The sequence below is a fragment of the Equus quagga genome, chromosome 1 (genome assembly GCF_021613505.1).
Source record: "Equus quagga isolate Etosha38 chromosome 1, UCLA_HA_Equagga_1.0, whole genome shotgun sequence".
NCBI classification, from domain to species: Eukaryota; Metazoa; Chordata; class Mammalia; order Perissodactyla; family Equidae; genus Equus; species Equus quagga.
This window is the reverse complement of record NC_060267.1, coordinates 175,061,251-175,085,198: the sequence shown is the minus strand read 5'-3', so window position 1 is coordinate 175,085,198 and position 23,948 is coordinate 175,061,251. Positions and strand designations below refer to the sequence as shown.

General features: G+C 38.7%; 1 protein-coding gene across 1 annotated transcript in view; it reads left to right on the top strand.

The window, feature by feature from the left end:
* The window catches only part of XRN1 (5'-3' exoribonuclease 1), a 113,494-nt gene extending 103,599 nt beyond the window's left edge, over window positions 1-9,895 (top strand). The window contains 5 exon segments of the mRNA XM_046681041.1: window positions 1,497-1,610; window positions 1,706-1,808; window positions 7,084-7,122; window positions 7,473-7,633; window positions 8,119-9,895. Of these exon segments, the coding sequence (XP_046536997.1) occupies window positions 1,497-1,610; window positions 1,706-1,808; window positions 7,084-7,122; window positions 7,473-7,633; window positions 8,119-8,421 (720 nt within the window). The 3' untranslated portion in view covers window positions 8,422-9,895.
* Window positions 9,896-23,948: the final 14,053 nt, after the last annotated feature.

Genomic DNA, 23,948 nt, shown 5'->3' with positions numbered 1-23,948 from the left:
AGACTGGCCGTGAGCTAACATCTGTGCCCATCTTCCTCTACTTTTTTTTATATGTGGGACGCCTGCCACAGCATGGCTTGATGAGCGGTGCCATCTCTGCACCCGGGGTCCAAACCGGTGAACCCAGGCTGCCGAAGTGGAACTTGTGAACTTAACTGCTGTACCACCAGGCCAGCCCCAGCCCCACATTTTTTTGAGGACCCACAAAGAACTTTTCTTTACTGTGTTATATCCATATTTACTGTATTAAAAATTAAAACTGAAAAATTTGAAGTATTGTTTATTAAAAATAACTTCAAAAAAATTTAATGAGAAGAGTGGCATTGCTCTACATTTTTGCAAATCTTTCCCGTCTTCAGCTTAAAAGAAGAAGCGAGATTCTCATATCTGCTTCTTACCATCAATCTCTTGTGATATGTTGTTTTGGTTGAAATATATGAAAAAAATCTGGCCTCACACAGATAGATAGTTAGAAAAAGGGAGAGATTTTAATAGGCTTTTCATAAAATTGTGGATGTTCTTTGATACTATATAAGTAGTAGTATTTTCTTAAAAGTTATTTGCAATGTAGAATCTGAAACTATATGAATAAACTTTTTGTCCTCTATATACTTGTGAGAGAATGAGAGTGAAAAGGGTAAATAGCATCATTATATTATTATGAAGATAGTTCTGACCTCAAGGACCCCAGAAAGAGTCTCAGGGACCCCTTTGGGTGCCCAGACAGTGCCTTGACAACCACTGGCTATGAGAAAGACAGTTTTATCCTTTTCACTTCTAAGTTCTTGATACATTCTCACCTAAGCAGAAAGTAGGATTAAACTAATAATATATAAAAATGGCTACCTTTTGAAAAGTAGAATTTTTTTTTAATCTTTTATGTAAAGAAAAAAAATGTAGAATGTAAAGAGTTATAATTTAAATGTGAATATGTCAGAACCTCTGAGTGTTTTAGATTTTGGCCATTAATTCATATTAGCAAAATATTGCTATTTAGAGGATGGTATAAAGGAGAGGTCGGCAAACTTTTTCTGTGAAAGGCCAGATAGAAATATTTTAGGCTTTTTGGGCCATATAGTGTCTGTCACAACTAGTCAACTCTGCAGTTATAGTGTGAAAACAGCCATAGGCAATACAGAAAAGAATGGACTTGGCTGTGTTCCAATAAAACCTTATTTACAAAAATAAGTGGAAGGCCTAGTTCCCAGCCCTTGCTAAAGAAAAAAGTTTTGCTGGCTTTCCTTTGCCTTAGGATGCTTGACCCTTCAGCTAGCTTAGAGAGCATTTTATTTTGTAAACATTAAAAGATAAAGCAACAATTCTCAAGTTTTTGCATGGCAACCCAAAACTTAAACTGATAGCCCTTTTTTGAATTCTTGAATTCTTTTTTACAGAATGTCAGGTGAAATTATTCTACTTGTTGAGACTAAGCTTTGGGGGAGGAGGCCGACTTCCTAGATAGATAACTTCATAGACATTCATATTCTCTTTTTTAGACGATGACAGTTTGCCAGGTAAAACTATCCAATGGCTTATTGGTACATGGGCCACAGTGCCATTCTGAAAATGAGGCCAAGGAAAAAGCTGCACTTTTTGCTTTACAACAATTGGTGAGAACTGTCCATTACCTCTCTACTAAATTTGTAATTAATCTTTATGGATGTTTTTTGTTGCATTGTCTTATAACTTTTAAATACTTCCATAGGGTTCCTTAGGAGTTAATTTCCCTTTGCCTCCACCACTAATTCCAAATTATCCTCCTGCCGTACCACCTGGGACCATTCCTCCAGTTTTTCCCCAACCAACTGGTAAGATATTTTGCTCTTCTAAATATTTGTTATTGAGTTATTATTTTTAGAAAGTTCTTTTAAGAAGCATCATTTTGAGGAAACCAAAAAATTTGTTTAAGTGTCTAGGGAATGTAAGAAGGAATTGTTAGAAGTTAAGCCTGAAACCAGAGCCTACAGATTCATTTAGAAATACCATTCCTGGGGCTGGCCTGGTGGCGTAGTGGTCAAGTTCACACACTCTGCTTTGGCAGCCCAGTGTTCACAGGTTCGGATACCGTGTGCGGACCTACACACCACTCATCAAGCCATGCTGTGGCAACATCCCACATACAAAATAGAGAAAGATTGGCACAGATATTAGCTCAGCGACAATCTTCCTCAAGCAAAAGAGGAAGATTAACAACGGATGTTAGCTCAGGGCCAATCTTCCTCACCAAAAAAAAGAAAGAAACACCTTAATACCATTCCCCTCCTACAGCCTCTGGTGTGGCTGGAGTAGGACAGTTCTTTGTTCTGGACAGCCCCTTTTTCCCTAGTAGGCACAAACAGATGAATTTGGGTTTAAGTTAGATATCAAAAACACAGATGGGGGAAAAAAGACAGAGGTGAAGGGAATAAAAAGCAAGTAAGGGGCTGGCCCCGTGGCCAAGTGGTTAAGTTCGCGCGCTCTGCTGCAGGCGGCCCACTGTTTCGTTGATTTGAATCCTGGGCGCGGACATGGCACTGCTCATCAAACCACGCTGAGGCAGCGTCCCACATGCACCCACAACGAAGAATATACAACTGTGTACCAGGGGGCTTTGGGGAGAAAAAGGAAAAAAATAAAATCTTTAAAAAAAAAAAGAAAGCAAGTAAGGCTTTGAAGCTGTAGATGTGAAAGAAATTGCCCTTGATGAGACAGATCAAGAGTGGGGGGTTTAAGCTTACTGTATGTTTCTTAATATTCTCTCATTGTTTTCCTCCTTCAAATGTAGTACCTGCGTTATCAAGGAGGTAGTTCCTTGCTTCCTTTAGCCGGTTGGTGATTTCCTAAAGTGCTGGGGGAATGGAAAGGGCACTGTGGAATCAGGACTCTCTTTTTGTCCAGGCTCTTTTATTGGCTGACTTTGAGAAAATCACATAACTTTTGGGGACTCCGTTTTCTTATTTATGCTAGACTGTGTCCAGGATCTCTTTGAGACTAACGTTTTATAATTTTATCATTCTAAATCTTTCTAAATAATTCTTTTATCACTCCTTTTTCCTAATAGCAGTTGACTTCTTCATATCCTAATCATTATAATTTTAAAATCAATAATTTATTTCAAGTTTAGAAAATTACTTTTCTGAGTCTGCTATATACCAGGTATTCTTCCAGGAGCTCTACATATCTAATCCTCACTATAAACATTAGAAAGGTTAGTAATTCTGATTAAACAAGCTGTCTCTTCTGTTTGCCTAAACTCCCTTAAACTGAACTAATAAATGATTTTAAAAGTGTAGGCCTACAGGCACAAAGAGACGAGAGAAGAAATATCAGCATATTAGAGATTTGAAAAGAGTTTCTGATGAGAAAAGCAATTGGAGAAGTCATGACTGATTTACAGAGCAGAGTTGAGCTACAGAGCAAAGTGTAGAAGAGGATACAGATGAGCTGATGAGTAGATTGTCCCTCACAATTCCCAGGAGATTCCGAACTTGGACGTCTCAGAAGCTGTCAAAGCTTCAGAGGAGGCATGGGCTGAAGAGAGGGGCACTGGTTCAAAGTCTAAATGTGGGGTGACGGAGGCCGTCTCCAAGACCTCCCCTGCCCAGCTGAGCAGTTGCCTATCCAGGCCAAGACCGGAGGTTTGTTCTCCAGAGGGCTCCCTAGATATGGGGACACCAGGCACAGAAGAGAGAATGAGATACTAGGCTCAAAACGGAAATGAAGGTAAAGTTCCTTTTCCCCAGCGTGTTCCTAGATTGTAGCCAGCCATGGCCCACATAGGAAGTTGGAGGAGGGTTCTTTTGAGAAATTCACTGAATTTCAAAAGACTGGCTCACTACCCAGTCATCCTAGAGAGAAGCCCTCAAGTCATCTGACCTGCTCCCTCCCCACACAGACACTGCTTCAAATCACAGTGTTACTGTCTTGTTCTTTAATGTGAGTAGATACTAGACTGTGAGGGATCACTGGGCATTTTAGGAAAATCGCTAAAATTAAAAGAGCCCGAAACAAAGAGAAATGAAAGTAACCTGGAAATAGAGATAATATAGGAAGTATGGAATTGAAAGACAGCTATAGTTAATATTCTTAGTGAGATAAAACAGTATTGCAGCCAAAAAATAAGAACAAGAATGTATGAAAAAAAGGATAATTGGAGAACAAGAATTAAATTGTTGAGTCTAAATTTTAAAATTCAGAAGATAAAGCCCTAGCAAAGCCAAGGAAATCTCAGGAAGAAGAACAGGATAAAAGGTGGAAAATAAGAAAGAAGGGAGGCTTAGAGGAACAGTGCACAGATCAACACTTATCTAATTGGAGTGCCAGAAATAGAGACCAGAGATAATGGAAAGGACGAAAGTATCAAGGAAATAAGTAAAGTTTCTTCAGACTGAAGGACATACATCTCTAAACTGAAAGGGCCAGCAAGTGCTTAGTACAGTGAATGAAGAGAGACACAGATTGCCTTGAAATTCAGGATCCCAGTGATAAAGAGATGGTCGTAAGAGGTCAGAGAGATGGGGAAATACATGTAAAAGATCAAGAATCAGAATGATATTGCACTATTTAACAGAGGCTAGAAGCTAGAAAGCAGTTGAGCATTAAACACCTCAAAATCCTGAGACAGAATTCATTTCATCTTAGATTTCTCTGTACAGCCAAACTATGAATCTAGTATAAGAGTAAAATAAAGACTTTTTCAGACATGCAAACTTACTTCTTATGCACCCTTTCTTAAAAAGCTATTGGATTATATGCTCCAGCAAAACAAAACAGTAGTTAAGAAAGAAAGAAAATCATGAGATTAAATCTCAAGACATCTAGTGATGAATGGAACTCCCAGAATGCCAGCTGCTCATAGGTCTAGAAAGTAACTAGTCCCAATTGGAAGAGCAGAGAGAAGTCTTGGCAGGTATGATAGTTATCTGATAGATGGGCAACATTCGGAAAAACATAAAGGATAGGTACTTAAAAGACTGGAGAGCTTTTAAAAGATAATTGCTGGGGCCGGCCTGGAGGCGCCAGCGGTTAAGTGCGCATGTTCTGCTTCTCAGTGGCCCTGCGCTCATTCACTGGTTCGGATCCCAGGTGTGGACATGGCACCACTTGGCAAGCCGTGCTGTGGTAGGCGTCCCACGTATAAAGTAGAGGAAGATGGGCATGGATGTTAGCTCAGGGCCAGTCTTCCTCAGGAAAAAGAGGAGGATTGGCAGCAGATGTTAGCTCAGGGCTAATCTTCCTCAAATAAATAAATAAATAAATAAAAATAAAAGATAATTACTTTTAAAGGATAATTATTTTTAACAGAGTAAAAAAAAAGTGTTACAAGAAAAAAACAGAGTACCCTACTTGGCTCTGCAGTGACTGTATTTACACAGTCACGTGCCATAAACACTGCTTCTATATTTAAACAGATGTTGTGATATACTTAACATCAGGAGGACAGGGCAAGTAGTGAGAGGTAGTATGAAAACTGAATTTTGATGTGTCTTAATAGGAAGTCAGTAGATCTAAAAATACCTAAAGTTGAAAAATCACTAACCAGTAGTATAAGCAAATTGTTGAACAGTGTGGAAATAAACAGCTAAAACAGATAAACCTGGGTTGGAACAGGTGACTGCTATATTATGTTGAAAACCTTTTTTATTACAGTGTGTATGTAGAACTTTGATTTTTTTAAAAAACTGTAATTTGTCTAAGGTCGTAACTTAGTAAGTTGCAGAACTGGCATTCAAACGCAAGTCTATCTAATTCCAAAGCACATGCTTTTGCTACTGTGCTGCTATACATTCCTTTCCCTGTATAAACAATGTTTTAGTCATAAAATTTTTATGACATAATGGATCTGATGTTTTCATATAGCTTAAGGTAGTAAGTTCACTGTAAATGGCAAAATGTAGTTTGACCCATTCTTCACTTTCAAAAATGAATCTAGTAACTATATAAAAAATAATTTTAAGTAATTAGTATGTAGTTACCTAAAGGTGTACCCACAAGCTTCTCTAAAAAAGAATCTGTCAAAAATAAATAAATACATCTGTCTTATGAGAATGTATTATATATGAAAGGAATGATTGTTTTCCCCATTTATTATCGATATTTTATAGCTTGACATTTTTACCTTTTTCATGTTGATTATTATATTTCTCTTTATTATTGTATCGTGTTTATCAGTGTATTCAGACTTACCAAGAATCTTAAGGTTCTAATTGGAATTCTTTTGGTCTCATAGTAGATGCTCTCCAATGTTCTAATTAAAATGTATGATATAAGTAAAAGCCAAGAGATTGGAATGCTAATCAGGAAAAAAAATTTGAGCATCAGATTGACATTTTAAAGTTATTTTGTAGGTTTCTATTTTATGGTATGAAATAGTCCCAATGGAGGAAAACGTATTTTGTATTTAGAACAGTGATTTATTGGGGGAATTGTGAAGTTGACCTATGCATAAGATTAGCATAGCATCTTTTAAATAGATGTTAACATTATGACTGCCACCAAAGTTACTTATAGGTAGTATCAAGACCTAATTTTCTAAATCTTATTAGTGTTTTTCATATTAAAAGTTTTCTTTATCCTGGGATGTACATCTGTCATTGATAACACAAAAATATATTATGATTCTTCTTTCTTGATCCCAAAATTTCTTAAGTGGCTTAATTTCATTTAAGCTATATCATCTTACAGGTCTGGCTGCCTTTTTATCTCTCTTAAAAGAAAGTTTGAACACAGTACATGTCTTCTTCAGTGGCAATGTACTGGTGTCTCGATTGTCACTGTTTATTGCAGAGTTCCAAATGGTGCTCTGGTACTGACTGCAAAAGAACCACCGGGGAGCTTGTTGACACTGCACATTCCTGGGCGTCTCTGAGTCTGGCCTACTAGGTATGGCCCTGCCCAGGCCCTGTATTTCACAAGCTCCCCACGTGATTCAGACACACAAATCAGGTTTGAGAACCACTAGTTCAACAAGCTTTTAAGAAGAAACAAAATTTAAATTTTAAAAAAATCCTTGAATTACAAATATTAGAATAGGGAAAAGAAAGATTCCACATGTCGTATGAAAATGATGAGGTTTCAATATTTGAGCTTTTTCGTTTTTTGTAGGCTGGGATCACTACGGGAGCAACTTAGCGCTGGGGGCAGGTGAGTGAGAGCCTTAAGATCTCTCTCTTTGTGCCCTGGCTTTTCTCCCTCAAGGAACAGTTTCATGACTTTATTATTTTTTTAAACAGTATTAAAAATTCCTAAAGTTCATATCAGCATAAGGAACTAGTGGCCTTTGTAGGCCAGACAGCATAACGATAAGCTGGCTTCTGTGGCTAGTTCAGTCCTAAGGGGGGCTCCTGAGGTTGAATGCTGTAAGCAAGATTAATCGTAAGTTAAGCGTTTGCCCTTTGCCAAAGCGAACAAAGGGTAACAGAAGGTCGTCTTCAATTTCAGGGCTTTGATGATACCATTTTACTAAAAGAGGAATTTTCCATGATTTTTAACAGCTAATATAATGCCTCCTTCGTCTCATCTCTTTGGCTCGATGCCGTGGGGACCGCCAGTGCCAGCGCCTGGAAAGCCTTTCCAGCACTCTTCGTATCCCGGGGCCATGCCCATGGCTGGGGGAATGCGAGGTGGTGCGCACAATCAGTTCATCCCTCTACAGGTGAGACGTGGAAAGAGAATTATTTTATTTTTAAGAGAATTGATTTTTTTAATGCTCAAAGACTATTGATAAAAATTTCTTTATTCAATAATTACTGATTCAGTGCCAGCTAGAAGCCTGAGACTGGGTCTGGGTGCTGAGCATAGGTTATAACCGGTAGTGACCAGTCTGACCTCATCCCTGCTGTCTGAGTTTGTGTTCTAATGAATAATAATTATCACAGCGAGTAATAATATCCTTTTCTAGCGCAAAGTGATTTAAAATCAGGAATATAAACTTTCTTTATATTTAAGTTGTGGAGAATTTTTAAATATTTTATTCATAACTAAATTCCTTGAATTTCTGAAGTCCATTTTGGAGATTATAAGTGGAAGTCACAAGTGACCAGTGGTTGACAAACATGAACAGCGTGGTTTTGTGCTATTTTCTGATGCTAGCTTTTTTTGCCTACATTGTTGCTACATTGATGCTTTTATTCCTTAAAGGTTACTAAAAAAAGGATTGCAAACAAAAAGAACTTTGAGAATAAGGAGGCCCAGAGTTCTCAAGCCACCCCACTTCAGACTAGCCAACCAGGGTCTTCCAGTGTCACCAAAGTGATTCCGCAGGGGAGTTCATCAGCTTCCTTAAAGTCCTCTCAGATTACTCAACCCGCACCTTCTTTTCAAGTTGAAGCTGCCCCCCAGGGCCATAGTGTGTCTCACCATAAGTCAACACCAAGCTCTTCTTCAAGAAGAAAATCAAGAAAATTGGCTGTCAATTTTGGCGTTTCTAAACCTTCTGAATAAATTTGGTACTTGGAATTAATTTCTTTCTTTTCCACACACCTTTTTATAAATCCACATCTATCTCTCACAAAAAATTAGAATGTGCTATTTTAAAATAATATGTTTCAATTGAAAATTTTTAATTTTTTGTCAGGCACTTTTCATGCTGTTTATATCAAATTGTGCATCTTCAGTATGTGCAGTTTGTTTTACATCAATTTTACCTCAATAAAGCTGTAAAAAAAAAAGAGAGAGACTAAATTAAACCTTGTGTCGAAATAATATCAGTGGACTGAAATGTGCCAATCTAATCAGTGGCCTCATCATTAGAAGCATCCTGAACTATGAATTAGACATCATATTGCAATACTAATGAATATTTTTTACACTATCATTGAGGGATAATTAAATGTAGCATGAAAATTGGGCCTCAAGTATAATTTACTGAAAGTGGATTTTATTTCTCTTTTTAGTGATGGAACAGAATTGTCAGGAGAATGGCTTTTATGTGTGAGTGTGTTAACTTGTGTTTTATTGTCTGCCAGGGTCCTTGCGCCCTGCTGGGTGATCACATTGGTGTGGTGCTGCCAGTTCTGCTTTATCCTAAATTTGTACCAAAGCAACTTTAGAATACTGAGCAGGATATTTCATTTAACTGCTTACAACTATAAATAGCAATCTAGATTTGAGTAAGTAATTAGAGTTTTTTAGATTATTCGAGAACCAGCATTAGTCATTTCTAATAAAATTCTTTCAAAATCTACAGGGTACAATGATTACAAATTAATCTTCTAATGAAATAAAGTTCAAAATATTAATCATGTTGTTAATTAAAATAAATTGTATTATTCTTTTATATAGCTTTTTACCTGCTTACTTAAACATGTGAGAGCTCCATTATTGGTCCATGTGTAGTGCTTCCTAGAACGGATGAAATTCTAAATTTTTTTTAAATTCCAAGGTGTGGTTTAATACAGGTACAATCAGTTTGTGATGTACATTATTTACATGACAACTGCCTGTCTCATTCTGTTTCCATATTTTTAGCTTTATGCTGAACTGTCTGGTGACTCTGGCATTTTGTCTTTGCATGTTATATGTGGGTGTGTATTGTTCAAGCTGTGGCTGTTGAAATTATTTTAGAATTTATGAAAATTTCTCAGTGGTACCTGGGCCTGAGTTTTTATATATATATATTTATCCTTTAGTTTTTGTGATATGCTTATATTTTTAAGGAAGTAATTTATCATACTTTTTTAAAAGTAGAAACCGTAATCTTTATATGCAGTTGCTCATTGTGTCCAGTTTTATTTAGCTTATTGAAAACTCTGCCATGAGTCTTTGAGTAGTTTGTTTTTTAAAATGCTGCTTTGAACTAAGTGGATTCCTTTCTCTAACTGCTGACTTCAGAGTTTCTCTAAATGTTAAGAGGGTATTTGTATATTAGTAGTGCCTTTAGTATGAGATAAATGTTCATTATCTGTCATTTATTATAGTCATGTGAGTTTCTGTGATTTTATTTTCTGTTGATTTCCTGGATTCACGTGTTCATCGGTTCCCAACATTTGCTTGTTGGGAATGTTTATCTGTAGTGGGATCTTCGATAATGAGGCTCAAGTAATTGTCAGTGTTTGTCCTTATTTCCGCACAAACTCTCTGCTTGTTTTTAAAGGAAGCATCTATTATGGGAATACAATACCAAAAAGTTAAATTGTGACAGTAATATTCCATTAACCTCTTACTACTTCAAAATGTGTAATATCTCTCAGCATATAACTGTGCAAACTCCAGCATACAAGAATTGCCTCGCTCCTGTGTCACCACTCTAGGAACAGGGTACAGCCGGCATCTTTTTAGAGCACAGAGGAAGGAGCACACGCCATCTTCTGAATACTCCAAGAAAAATTTCAGTAAGCATAGTGCCACTGAGCCCATAAGGATATTTCCTCAGTGTTTGAGCAAAGCAAGCTGACAGTTGTGTGTGGATAGGCAGTAAAAGTGTTTTCTCTTCATTCCTTCTTCTCTTTCTTTTAAACTATTATTCCAAAGATCAAAATTGAAGAAGGGTTAAAATAGGATACAGCTCCAGAATGACTAGATGGTGATGGGGCATTTATCTGTATTCTTTCCCCCTTGCAGACTTTTTCCAAATGCGGGCCTCAGATCCACAGCTGATGGGCCCTCCCTCCAGTTTTTGTCTCGTGATAATCTTGAGGAGACTGGATCCACTGATAGTTTAGGGAACTTACAGTTTTCCCCTTTTGGATGAGGCAGACTCAGACCGCCCCAGAGTTTAGAAACAGGCCCGTTCAACTGTTGAATCTGCTGAGGACTTTCTCTGAAAACTGCGGGCTGTACAGAGCACAGAAGAGCAGATTCCCCACATTGCTTCATGTTTCCACATAACTACAGCAATGAAATCTAAATATCCTTGTTCAATAATTTTTTTCTCTTTTTTGAGCATCTCATGTGAATTTTACAGATTGATCCTTCCAGTCTCATTCTTCCTTTTCACAATTTCCTACATTACCTGATCATTACCTGTTTTATAATTTGACAGAATGTATTAATTGATTTAAACATCACGTAGACTAAAGTCTTAAACATCTGAGACTCAGTTTCAATAAAAATTAATTGCACCTCTATGTGTACCTTAGTTTCACCTTAAGACTTTCCTTCCTTTTCTGAGGATTAAGTAGTTCTTTGAGAACTAAAAAGATAAGCAGCTCTTTTTTCCCCCTTTGTGGGAGGGATGGAGAACTCTAGATGCAGGTTTTCGTTGTTTATTTCCTTTTCTGTGATCAGATATTTGCCTTGGTTTTAGATTGATATTTCCAGCTAATCTAGATTCTTGGCTTTGGGGCAGGGGGTGGGGACGAGGGAGGTGGTTGGCAGAAGGAAACCGCTGAACTAAGACGTACCAACTCACTGCTTTTGCAGACTGTATCTTCCCAGCTCAAGGAAATAGATGAGCTGCATTCACGTTCATTCACGTTTTAATCATAGTAAGTCGTACATTTTCATAGTGATCTGATTTTTACCTTTCACAGAACTGTCCAGATCTCCACTGAAGTTAGTTCTAACATGCTTCTTCTCATTGTTCAGAGCATCTTTTTTAAAGCAACTGTGTACAATTCCCCGGCTTTTGAGCTTGCTATATTTTTTAGTACCATCTTGCTTTTAAATTGTGTTTTTACTGTAGAGGAGAATTAATTCATTGGAGAGAAGTTATTGTGACAGACATTCTCTACCTTTTAAAAAAAATAAATCACAGAAGTTCCCTTATATGTACATTTTGTAGACTTTGTCAGTGAAACAGTGTTTTTTGCAGGAGGTTTCTTTCCTAGACAGGATAAAGCTTACAATTCCAGAAATGGATATTTTTCAGACTGACCTAGTTCATATTTCCGTCAGACCTCTCCATCTTCTGCCAGGGAGCAGTTAGAGACAGTGTTGAAACAGACAGCAGCAGGGCCGAGCCGACAGGCGGCAGAAGTGTCACTGCTGCCATACTGAGGGAACAGCCCAGACATCGCTGATCCTTCCTTTAGAGAGAGAAAACGCGTGTATAGAACAGTTTCAGGAGTTCAGAATAGCAGCCCTCCATAGCTGTGTGTGTGTGTCTGTGTGTGTGTGTGTGTGTGTGTGAATGAACCGACAGTGATGCCTTGCTCAGTCAGTGCATTCAGCCATCTTAAGTGCAATTTGTGACGGAGACTCTGGTTTCCAAAAAGTTTTACATAGTTAAACTTGTAAATACTGTTTTTTTTCACCAGTGCACCCATTGCTATTGATATTTCAGCAATTGGTGTACTATTAAATTATCGAGGCCAAATAATTAAGTTTCTCTAGATGTTTTAGTAATTTAAAGCCAAATTCTCATGCCGTTTCTCATGAAGGAAGAGGAGTGAGAATTTGGTCCACGGTTTGCTCTAAGTTATTTTATTCTTTTCTTTCCCTTAGAGTTAAGGGGCTTTTTTGTTTGTTTGGGGTTGTTTTGTTTTGCCTCAAGTCTCTGACATTTTCTTTTGCCTGTACCCAATTACTTCTTTGAGTGTGCTCATCTGTTTTGATATGAGTAATAATGTGCTGTATCATCAGTGTTCATTTCATTCATTTAAACAATATAATTAAGTACCATTCATACGTATATATCACTTCATTTCTTTTATCACAATGATTTTATAAATAACTGGAATTTTTCATTAAATCTTATACAGAGCAGTATTTTATTAAAGATTCAAAAGGGAAGACTTTTATGTGCTCATTTTGTAGTTTTTGTTTTTTAAATATCTTCACATTGTCTGCAATTAAAGTGTTTTAAACTTGGATTGGAATGGACTCCGAATGTATTTTTGTGTTAAGTTGTACATTTTTAGATTTCTAGCATGAAGTTAGCCTCAAAATGTTGTACAAAAAGATTTTAAAATTTAAGAGTCACTGAAAGAATTTAAACATCTCTGCATGTTAAATGCTATCTGGATTTTAATTAAACACTTGAGAATGATTTCATAAGCTGTTTGCTCTTTTGTGTTTCTGTTAATAGCAAAGTAGAAACATTACGCTATTCACTTAAACCCCATACCCTTTTATATCAACATTTAGAATCTGTGTCATTTGGAGCAAACTGAGACAGCATGATTGGTGGGCAAAGTCTGCATTGTAGACTCACGTGGCCGCTGTTCGGAACCAGCTCTACTCCTTAGAATTGTAAACAAGTCATCATCACATTAGCACTGGCAAGTTCTGTAAGGTCTAAGCTTCATTTCATCTCCTAAAGAAATAAAACAACACCCCTTGTGATGTTAATGTATGTATGTATAAAGAACATTAAAATCCCTGTGGTTGGGGCTGGCCCCGTGGCCTAGTGGTTAAGTTCGCGCGCTCCGCTGCAGGCAGCCCAGTGTTTCGTTGGTTCGAATCCTGAGCGCGGACATGGCACTGCTCATCAAACCACACTGAGGCAGCGTCCCACATACCACAACTAGAAGGACCCACAACGAAGAATATACAACTATGTACCAGGGGGCTTTGGGAGAGAAAAAGGAAAAAAATAAAATCTTTAAAAAAAAAAAATTGCTGTGGATGGCTAGATGGGTGGATAGGTAATGAAGCACGTATAGTAAGAGGGTAATGGTGGAATGTAGGTGGTGGATGTACGGGTGTTCACTGTATAATATTTTAAACTTTGTTATCTATTAGAAGGTTTTCATAATGAAATGTTGGAAAAAGAAAAAAAATCCCCTTAAAGGTGTCTGGTGCTGTCAGTGGAGATCAGCCAAGATCTTCAGCGCTCAGTCTTGTTCTGCCCGGTCTTTAGAGAAGCAGATAGGCCTAGGGAGGGAAACAGCGGGGAGTGGCAGAGCATGCCAAGTTTCAGAGCGACTCGTTGAGGGAAAAAGGCAAGTTTCAAAATGATGCATAAAACATGACGCCATTTATATAAAATAAAAACAAAAAAGTTTAAATACTTGTATGTGCAGATAGTGTGTGCAGTATCAAAAAAGGCTGGAAGGATACACACCATATGCTCACAGCATTTATCTCTAGGAGATGGTCAAAACGATTTTACTCTTACCTGTTATGATTTAAAAGTTTGTAGGAAATGTAGCATGTATTACTTGTATAATTAAAAATTAATTTAAAAAGACAAAGTAAGTTAGAACGTTGGTTTGGGAACCTAGAAGACCTCTTTTGAATTCCAGCTCATCTACATACCATATGTTTGGGCTAGTTAACCTCTTTGTGTCCTAATTTCCTCATTTGTGAAGTGAGTTAATAGTATTTTTATATTATTATTAATGCTTTGAAGATTGAGAGTGTTATATAAAGTGATTGGTACCTAGTGGATATCCCATAAGTAGTAACTGCTGTTATTACTGAGCCTTGTGCCCGAAACTTCAGTGATGTATTCACGGAGATGTAAATAATCACGTGACTTGTGTCTGTGAGCAATACAATTGTAAAGCCCTGCAACCGGCATAATGGAGAACTTCATAGAGTGTTGCCTGACAAGAGCTGTGGCCCTTTGTAGAACAAAGCAGCTAACCCAGGGCAACCTACTAGGGAGGGAGCTTGGGAACAAATACTTTGACCTCCTTTTTTCCTCCCTCCAGTATCCTGCCAGTGCCTTCTGTTGGCCAAACCCAACTGAGTAAACTTTAGGCAAGGGAGCCTTTTGATGGAGTCCATGCAGACCAGCCTCCCAAGGCACAGACCAGAATGGAGAAGAATGGAGAGTGAATCTGGAAGGGTAAAAGAAGATGTACAGTATAGAATTAATACATTGGGTCAACGGTGGGGTTTTATATGGTTATAATAATGGAAACACCAAATAGGGATCTAAACAAAATCATGTTATAACTGTATTTGGAAGATGGAAAGGGTGCACATATATGGTGGTGGTGGAGGGAAATGTGTGTGTACTCTTCCGTGGTGAAAATCAATAGCTCATGCCCATTACTGAAAAAACAAAGTATGTTTCTTATAAAAGGAAATACAAAAAGAAGATTTCATGTGACTGCCTAAAATCAAACAAAATAAAACAAAAAAGGAATTGACCAAGAAGAGCTCTTGTCCTTCTGAGTCCTAACATATTATTTTCTGGGCCATAGGTGGAAAATGGTACATTTGACTAGTGAAACCTCTACCTCAAGAATGACTCAGAGATTAAAAATCTATAAGTTAGATGTTCTCATAGTTTCAAAATAGCGCTCCACAAATTGCTTCTTAGGTAGAAAGGGGGAAAAGATCCCTTCATAGTGTGGAGATCTGGCTGTCACTATCTGAAGCAAGTGGTCAAGCTTGGCAACAGTTGGCAGCAGCGGCAGGGAAGGACTGACATTCCATGCTTCTTGACGTGATGCAGAGAGGAAGGACATGACTCCTCCAGTGTGGTGTTCTTGCCAAAAAGACTTGTCCTGCGTCTAGTAAAGGGCAGCAGACAAATGTGGGATTTATGGCACAAACCCAGGCCAGACGACTCACCTGTTCTCATCAAAGGGAGCTTAGAGGCAGACTGGACTGAGCGATTCAAGAAACCTAACGGTTACATACAATGCGTGAACCTTGATTGGATCGAGGTTAGGAAAAAAATAACATTTACAAGACATTTTATGGAACAATGGGCAACTGAGAACGGATGGTATTTTAAGTTAGCGTCAGTTTTCTCAAGTGTGGCAATTATGTTGTAATTATGCAAGAGCTCTTCTTATTCTCGGAAGATGCACGCTGAAGTGTTTAGGAGTGAAGGGTCATCTCTCTGCCGCCCACTTTCAGATGGTCTCCCATAAAGGAAGTGTAGAAAAAGATGGAGGGAGTGTGATAAGATGTCAACATCAGCCCTTTAGCTGAGGAGGAGTCAAGTATGAAAACTTGAATACTCCTCTTTCAACTTTTCTGCAGGTTCAAAATTAAAAAATTTAAAAAAAGTGTTTTTGAGGAGGGACAAATGTGGGGATGGGTGGGCTGCTGTTTTTCACGATAAGCCTTGTTGAGTATTTGACTCTAAACCACATACGTGTTTAACGTTGATAAGACTAAAAACTAATAAAATTAGTCAAGGCTAATAGGAGCAACATTACAGTTTTGTAATGTAATGTATACTGTATTGTATAATAATTCAGTTATTTGGAAGTTAGTACTTTTTAAATTTGGCAGCTGAGTCTCAGGGCTGGAACTTACCTTGGAGAACCTCTCAGCCTGCCTCTCCACTGTAGCGATGAAGACAGGGAGGCTCAGGGGAGTTCAGTGACTATTCCCAAGGCCAGAGCCAGGGCCCCGCACTTCTGTTCCAATCATCTTTCTTTGTGTACCGTGAATCGTCCATCTTCTATCGTATAACACTGCTGCGTAGTGAGTAAACAACTGTTCAGTGATTTGTGCCGTCTCCTAGGATGATAACAACCATGGGTGAAAAGGGAGGAAGAAGGGGAAACAGGAAGCTAAAAAGACCATCGTTGGTTATTGGCTGTTCAGGGAAATCGAGACTGACGTTGCAGAGTGGTTATTCTCAGGCAATAAAGAATTCATTCTGCCAAACTGTAGAGTTTCATCCGATCACACTGTCGCTGGCTATTAAAGTTGATAATTGATACTAAGAAGCTTGTAAGCCTTTGGTTCCCGACATTTGGCCCAGCTGTCGAAAGTCGGCTCAGTCAAGACTGACAAAGAAGCTTTGTTGCTGCTGGTGGTGATCACCGAGATTTTCAGACACTTCTTGGAATTTGGGATACTTGGCTTGCTTAAAAAAATACCTAAGTAATTCCCTTGCCAAGTTTTAAGACTCCAAACAATAAGAAAAGTGGGTTTGACAATGTATATTTTATTTGTTTCCCCTATATTTTATAATAAAAAATTTCCAAACACACATAAAAGGTAAAAAAGATTTCAGTGAACATGCATATAGATACCACCTAAATGCTACCATTAATACTTTACTATTCTTACTTTATCATATATCTATCCATCTATCCACTTCTCTTCCCACTTAAGAATCCATCTTATTTTTTTATGCATTTCAAAGTAAATTTCAGACATCAGTATACTTTTCCCCAAACACTTCAGCATGCCTATTGTCTACACAAATAATCCATAAATCAAAATTAGAGTGAGTTTATTATGAGCCAGGTTTGAGGACTATAGCATGGGGCCTTCCTTCCCCAAGGAAGGAAGCACACCGAAGGAGGGGGGTGTACAGAGTGGTTATATACTGTCTTGGAACAAAGAATATCCATCACATATGCCAGGAATATCTCTTTTACTACCATCCCAAGATACTTAGCTGGCACAGCAAGTTGGTGGTCAGCAGGTCAGTGGTCACAAGGTGAACGCAACAGGTACGTAATTAATCCGTAATTTCCAGGAAGAGAGGCTTTTCCTTAAAGAAACGCCAATATGGGGGAAGCTGCATCCTTATCTTTAAGGGCATCATTCTTGTCTTTGGGCCATAGTAACTGTTTAAAGCAGATGTACAAGGCACGCTCAACAGGACATGTCAGGCCCTTTTGGAATAACAAGTTCAGGCCAAATTAGTTTTACACCAAATGGCTTCCTCATATACTCCAAGATATCCCATTGCTTTTCATTTACTTATCAATACCATTAACTAGAATTCATTATTTTTATGGTTCTTTTTTGTTTCTTTAGAGGTAAAATTTATGTAAAGTGAAATGCACAGATCTTAAGTGTACCATTCCATGAGGTCCAGCAGATATATACACACGTGCAACCTGAATCGTTACCAAGACACAGAACATGAACACCACACACAAATAATTCCCAATAATCGCTACACTCAACTGCCCAGAGGCAGTATTCTGAAATTGTTTCACCAAAAGTTAATTTTGCCAGTTCTAGAATTTCATACTAATGGAAAAATACAGTATGTACTCCTTTTACAAGGTTTCTTTTACTCAATAGAATGTTTTGGGATTCATTCATGTTGTTGTGTGTGTCAATAGTTTGCTTCTCTTTATTTCTGAGTAGTCGTCCATTGTGTGAAGAACGTGGCTCGTGGTCTATTCTCCAACTGATGAACAGCTGAGCTCTTTCCAGTCGGGGTTCATGAATAAAGCGGATAACAGTTGTTTTCATTTATCATGGGTAAATACCTAGGAAGGGGATGTGTGGATCAGAGGACATGCATATGTTTAGTTCCAAAAGAAATTGTGGGGCTGGCCTGGTGGCCGAGTGGTTAAGTTCATGCTCTCTGCTTTGGCGGCCCAGGGTTTCGCCGGTTTGGATCCTGGGCGCGGACATGGCACCGCTCATCAAGCCATGCTGAGGTGGCGTCCCACATGCCACAACCAGGGGCACTCACAACTAGAATATACCGCTATGTACTGGGGGGCTTTGGAAGAAGAAAAAAAAAGAAATTGTCAGGCTTTTGCAAAGTGTTTGTACCATCTTACACTCCCACCAACAAGGTATGAGAATTCAGGGTACTTTACATGTTCACCAACATGTGTCTTGTTAATCTTTAATTTTAGTCATTCTGTTGGTGCATATTTTGTATTTTTTGATAAATGCACTTAATACAATCAAAGTCAGTTTATTTTTAGAAAAAATGGGGTACCCACACTGAGAGAAGTTGATAAGACTATTTTCTTGTACTCACAAGAAATTAGGATACTTTAAAACATGTACATGCAGTCTGTCGTTTTTTTAGACCCTGTCATTTTATTTTTTGCCTTGTAGGCTTTTTTATTTTGGTAAAATACACATAACGAAACTTACCGTTTTAACAATTTTAAAGTGTCTAATACAGAGGCATTAAGTATATTCATGATGTGGTGTACCGTCACTACTGTCTAGTTGCAGAAATTTTTCATCCCCAAATGGAAACCCCCCCTTGTCACTCCCCGGTTTCCTTCCTCCTAGGCCCTGGCAACCACAAATCTGATTTTTGTCTCTATGGATTTTCCAATTCTGGAAACTTCATGTAAATGAAATAATGCAATCTATGACTGTTTTATGATTATATGATGATAGGTATGATCATAGATTCTTTGGAAGACAGGACAAAACACAAAGACACTTGGGATAGATGAAAGGCATCACTGTTTTTACAGCTCCAGATGAGAGAAGGCTGCTTTGCAAGGCCCCCGGAGGACTGCACCTGGGAGCAGGGTAACAACAAGCTGGGACTTCAGGGGGCAGCTTATGGTAACAGCAGGGTGGCATTAGCTAGGTTTTGTAAGCTCCCTGAGAACTGGGGATTTTGAATAATTCTGTGAGTCCAAGGAAGAAGAGGTCTCCCCTGGGCATTAGGGATCTGAGGCCTCTGGCAGTTGGGAATGTTGCATTTTAAGCCAGAAGTGTCAGAGCCTGAAAGGGAAGTAGGTGGGGTGGACGTTTAGCAAACTGCCCACGAAGAGGGGAAGGGGAAATGAGAATTTCAACCATGACTTCAAAACTGAGTCAAGACAGTACTTGTGAAATACTCTATTACAGTGGCCCTTTGTATCAGGCTTCGTTCACTCAGCATAGTGTTTTCAGAGTTCACGCATGTTGCAGCGTGTGTCAGTACTTCATTCTTTATTACAGCTGAATAATCTTCCATTGTATACATACACCACATTTTGTTTATTCATTCATCCATTTAATGGACATTTGGATTTTTCCACCTAATGGCTATTACAAATAGTACTGATATAAACACTCAAGTACAAATTTTTATTTGAACATCTTTTTTCAGTTCTTTAAAGTGTATGATGCATAGGAGTGAAATTGATGGGTGATATTTAAGTTGTTGAGGAATTGCCAATGGTTTTCCACAGCAGCTGCACCATTTTACATTTCCACCAGCAATGACAAAGCTTCCAATTTCTCTACATCCTTACCAATACTTGTTACTTTTTTTTTATTATTATGGCCATCCTAGTGGGTATGAAATGGTAACTCATTGTGGGTTGGATTTGCATTTCCCGAATGGCTAATAATGTTGAGCACCTTTTCATGTACTTATTGGCCATTTGTATATCTTCTTTTGAGAGATGTCTGTTCATGTTCTTTGCCCATTCTTAAATTGGGTTTTTTGTCTTTTTGAATGAAGTCTATTTTAAATCCAGAAAGCAACATTCTTTTTTTTTTCCTGAGGAAGATTAGCCCTGAGTTAATATCCATCACCAATCTTCCTCTTTTTGCTGAGGAAGATTGGCCTGAGCTAACATTGGTGCCCATCTTCCTCTATTTTATATGTGGGACACCTGCCACAGTGTGGCTTGCTAAATGGTGCATATGTCCGCACCCACGAATCGAACCAGCGAACCTTGGGCTGCCAAAGCAGAGCACGCAAACTTAACTGCTGTGCCACCAGGTGAGCCCAGCAACCTTCTTTTTCCAAATAATTTCCTCTTATTTTCGACATTTGTAATTTTAATTTAATGGGAGATTAAGGTTTGCTTATTCAAACCTGTGATATTTTTAAAAACATGGTTAAACAAAAAGCATGCATTGTTTACATGAAAAGATCAACTTTTCAGGTGCCACTATTCTGGGTTTCAGAAAAGAACTGAATATCCTGATTAAGAGGAATTAGGGGGCCACTCTGCTTTGGCAGCCCAGGGTGTCACCGGTTTGGATCCTTGGTGCAGACATGGCACTGCTCATCAGGCCATGCTGAGGTGGCATCCCACATAGAACAACCAGAAGGACCTGCAACTAGAATACAAAGGAGTGCGTACATAAGGTGAGTCGGATGTTGCTGTGATGGAAATGTTTGTAAGGCCCTGTGGGGCACAGCAAAGAGAGTGTTCAAATCTATCAGGAAAGGCATCATAACAAAGGTGCAAATGTGCTGAGCATTTCCCCCCAATGCCTCATTTTAAAACCTTGCAAACCTACAGACAAGCTGCAAGGATAGTATAATGAACATCCACATTCCCAGCATCCAGGTTCACCAGTTGTTGACTTTTTTTGCCACATTTACATTTTTTCTCTCTTTCTCTCTTCCTCCCTCTTTTGGATCCTTTACCTTGAAATACTTAAACATCTATTTCCTGGGAACAAGGACTCCTACAGAAGCACAGGTTATCACAATAAGGAATTTTAACCTGGATACAATTCTATAGCTAATATACAGGTCGGATTCAAATTTCCCCAGTATTATAACTGCTTTTCTTTTTCCAATCTAAGATCCAATTAGGATTATGCATTGAATTTAGTTATCATGTCTTTTTAATTGCCCTTAATCTACATTAAATTCTCAGCCCTTTTTGTTTTCTGTCTTCCATAACATTGATATTTTTGAAGGTTCCAGGCCAGTTGTGATCCAGAATGTATTTCAGTCTGGATTTGTCCAATGTTTTCTCACAATTAGATGCAGGTTAGACATTTGGGGCAGGAGTCTAACCCCGGTGACGTTGACCAGGCATTGGCAAACAGTGGTAGGTACGGTTGGGACTCATGCTCAGAAGAGCTTAAGCAGGAAAATAGACACCTAATAACTGACATTTGGCAAATGGGGAGAACTGAACTCTGTCCACGACCATCCCCACTCCCAGTCAAATAAATAGAAATTCTGGTTAACACTTAACAACAGCAACTGAAAAATATTTAATATACCATGCTTGAAACCAAGAAAGGTAAATCTCAATGCACTCAAAGTTAGAGCGGTACACTGCTGCTACAGGTGGAAAAAGTTACACATAAGAAACCGGGAGTGTTGTGTTGGGAGACAATTCTCTATGGCATTTCTACATGTCTCGTGACAATTTTTATCCTAGACTGTCTTTTCAAGGATGTTTGTACAGCAGACAGCCCTGGAAACTACAGATAGTGTCTTCCTCTGGATCAGACGACAGATTTGTTTTCTGACAAGGATAATAAAGATGATGTCATCCTTAGGGGCAAAGGTTGGGCACGTTTGCCAGCAGCCCCTTCAAAAGATTGGGGGGTTTCTAAGCTCAGTTCTTCCCAGCTGTGACGCAGACTCAGCTTGTGCATAGCATCCACCTGAGCCCTGGGAGTAAGAAGAACCAATGTACGCATAAGCTCATGCTGCTCACTGTGCCTAAATCCATTCGGATATGTCTCCTTAGTGGCTGAACACGTGGAAGTGTGGCGAGCTAACATAAAGCTGCAGTAGTCGCTGCTGCTCAGGGACTGCTGGACTGCTAGACACTATGCCACCCGCCACCAAGTGCAGAGTCGGAATTCACAATACTCAGAGATGGTGGGGACCCCAACATGAGAAATTAACATAGAAACTCATCTGATGCCAATGAAATCTTCTAGGCCCTGGCAGAGACAAACGTGAAAGTGCTCTATAGGAGTGCTTCCATAACCCAAAATACAAAGAATTTCCATGGAAGAGAACCTCATCACATACCATTTCATAATTTATAAAACGAGAAACCACCGAAGAAGATGTACCACTGTGAGGGTGAGGGAGCACATAGCAACTGGGAGCATTTGCATTCCAAGAGCTAGAGATAATAGAACAATCTGAAAGAGACTTTAAAACAAGTATGTTTATGGGGCTGGCCCCGTGGCCGAGTGGTTACGTTCTCGCGCTCCGCTGCAGGCGGCCCAGTGTTTCGTCGGTTCGAATCCTGGGCGCGGACATGGCACTGCTCGTCAGACCACGCTGAGGCAGTGTCCCACATGCCACAACTAGAGGAACCCACAACGAAGAATACACAACTATGTACCGGGGGGGCTTTGGGGAGAAAAAGGAAAAAAATAAAATCTTTAAAAAAAAAAAAAAGTATGTTTAAAATAGTCAAATAGGCAAAGCAAGGAGAAGACAGTGCAAGGCAAGAATAATGCAGAAAAATAATAATAAGTTAAAAAAGTAGCAATCCTAGAAAATAAAAAAATATAGTCAAGGTAAAGACTTAGTGGTTAAATCAAAGAGACATAGCCCAAGAGAGAATAATTAGAGTGGAAAATCGCTGAGGAAGTTACCCATAATGCAGCACAAAGTGACAAAGGAATTGAAAAGAAAATAAGAGATGTTAGGAGATATGAAGAAAGGAATGAAAAAATAAAACACACTTAAAGGTAAGTAAGAAAAGATACATGTGTTTACTTATTTGTGCAAAATGAAATATAGAAAGAATAAACCCAAGACCAGTGAGGTGGATTACCTGCGGGGGTGGGTGGGAATGGTGTGGAAGGAGTAGAAGGAGGGGGCAGGCCAACGACACTCTCTGAGTGTACCTTTTTCAGCAGTTCTGATTTTTGGACCCATGTTAATGTTTTACACCCTCAAAAAAAAGAAAATCAATAAGCCTGAGGGAGAAAACCCAAAATGAAATACAAACAGAAATAAACTGAACCATATTTCAAACAAATAATGCAACCACACTGGGAAGAGGGAAAAAATAATTAATCCAAGTAGCTTTTACCGATCTGACCACAGGCTAAGTAAATATTGACCTCTAGATAATACACTTCTATTCACGCAAGCGTGGCTTTACAATTCTGAAACGAATTTATTTGTATTCTTGGACTGATTGAATTAGTAAATATGTACAGATGGCAGAAGCAAGGTTTCTCACTGGCAGAGAAGAAGGGAGTTACGAATACAGAAAGGAGGAAAGATTGAGTGAATCCCGTGGTGTTGGAATGAAATTGGAGGTATAGGTATGAACTCGTGGTTTTTAAAATAGAGATAGATACATAGATGATAGATAGATGGACAGATAGATGATAGATAGATAGACAGATAGATAGATGTAGAAATAGATACGTAAGTGAGTATAATAGGACCTAGATGAAATGACACTCCACCAGCAATTAGCATATCCAGCACACAGATTTTGGTTTCTAAATGACATTCTCCACATAAAGGAGCCAGAGCCTCTGGGAGAAATGGCTAATTCCAAAACTGGGGTAGGGTAGGTCAAGATGGGCCTGGAACATCTTGCTGTGCCAGAAAGTGAGGAAGTACTCATATAATAATAGGAGCACATGGAAAGAACAGAAAGACCAGCGTGGAGAGGCTCCCACTGACCAATTCCGGGACAATCTGACCATCAAAATAAGGAAGACAATAAATTATAACTCATTGACTATAAGAAGAACCCATGAGTCATTATTTG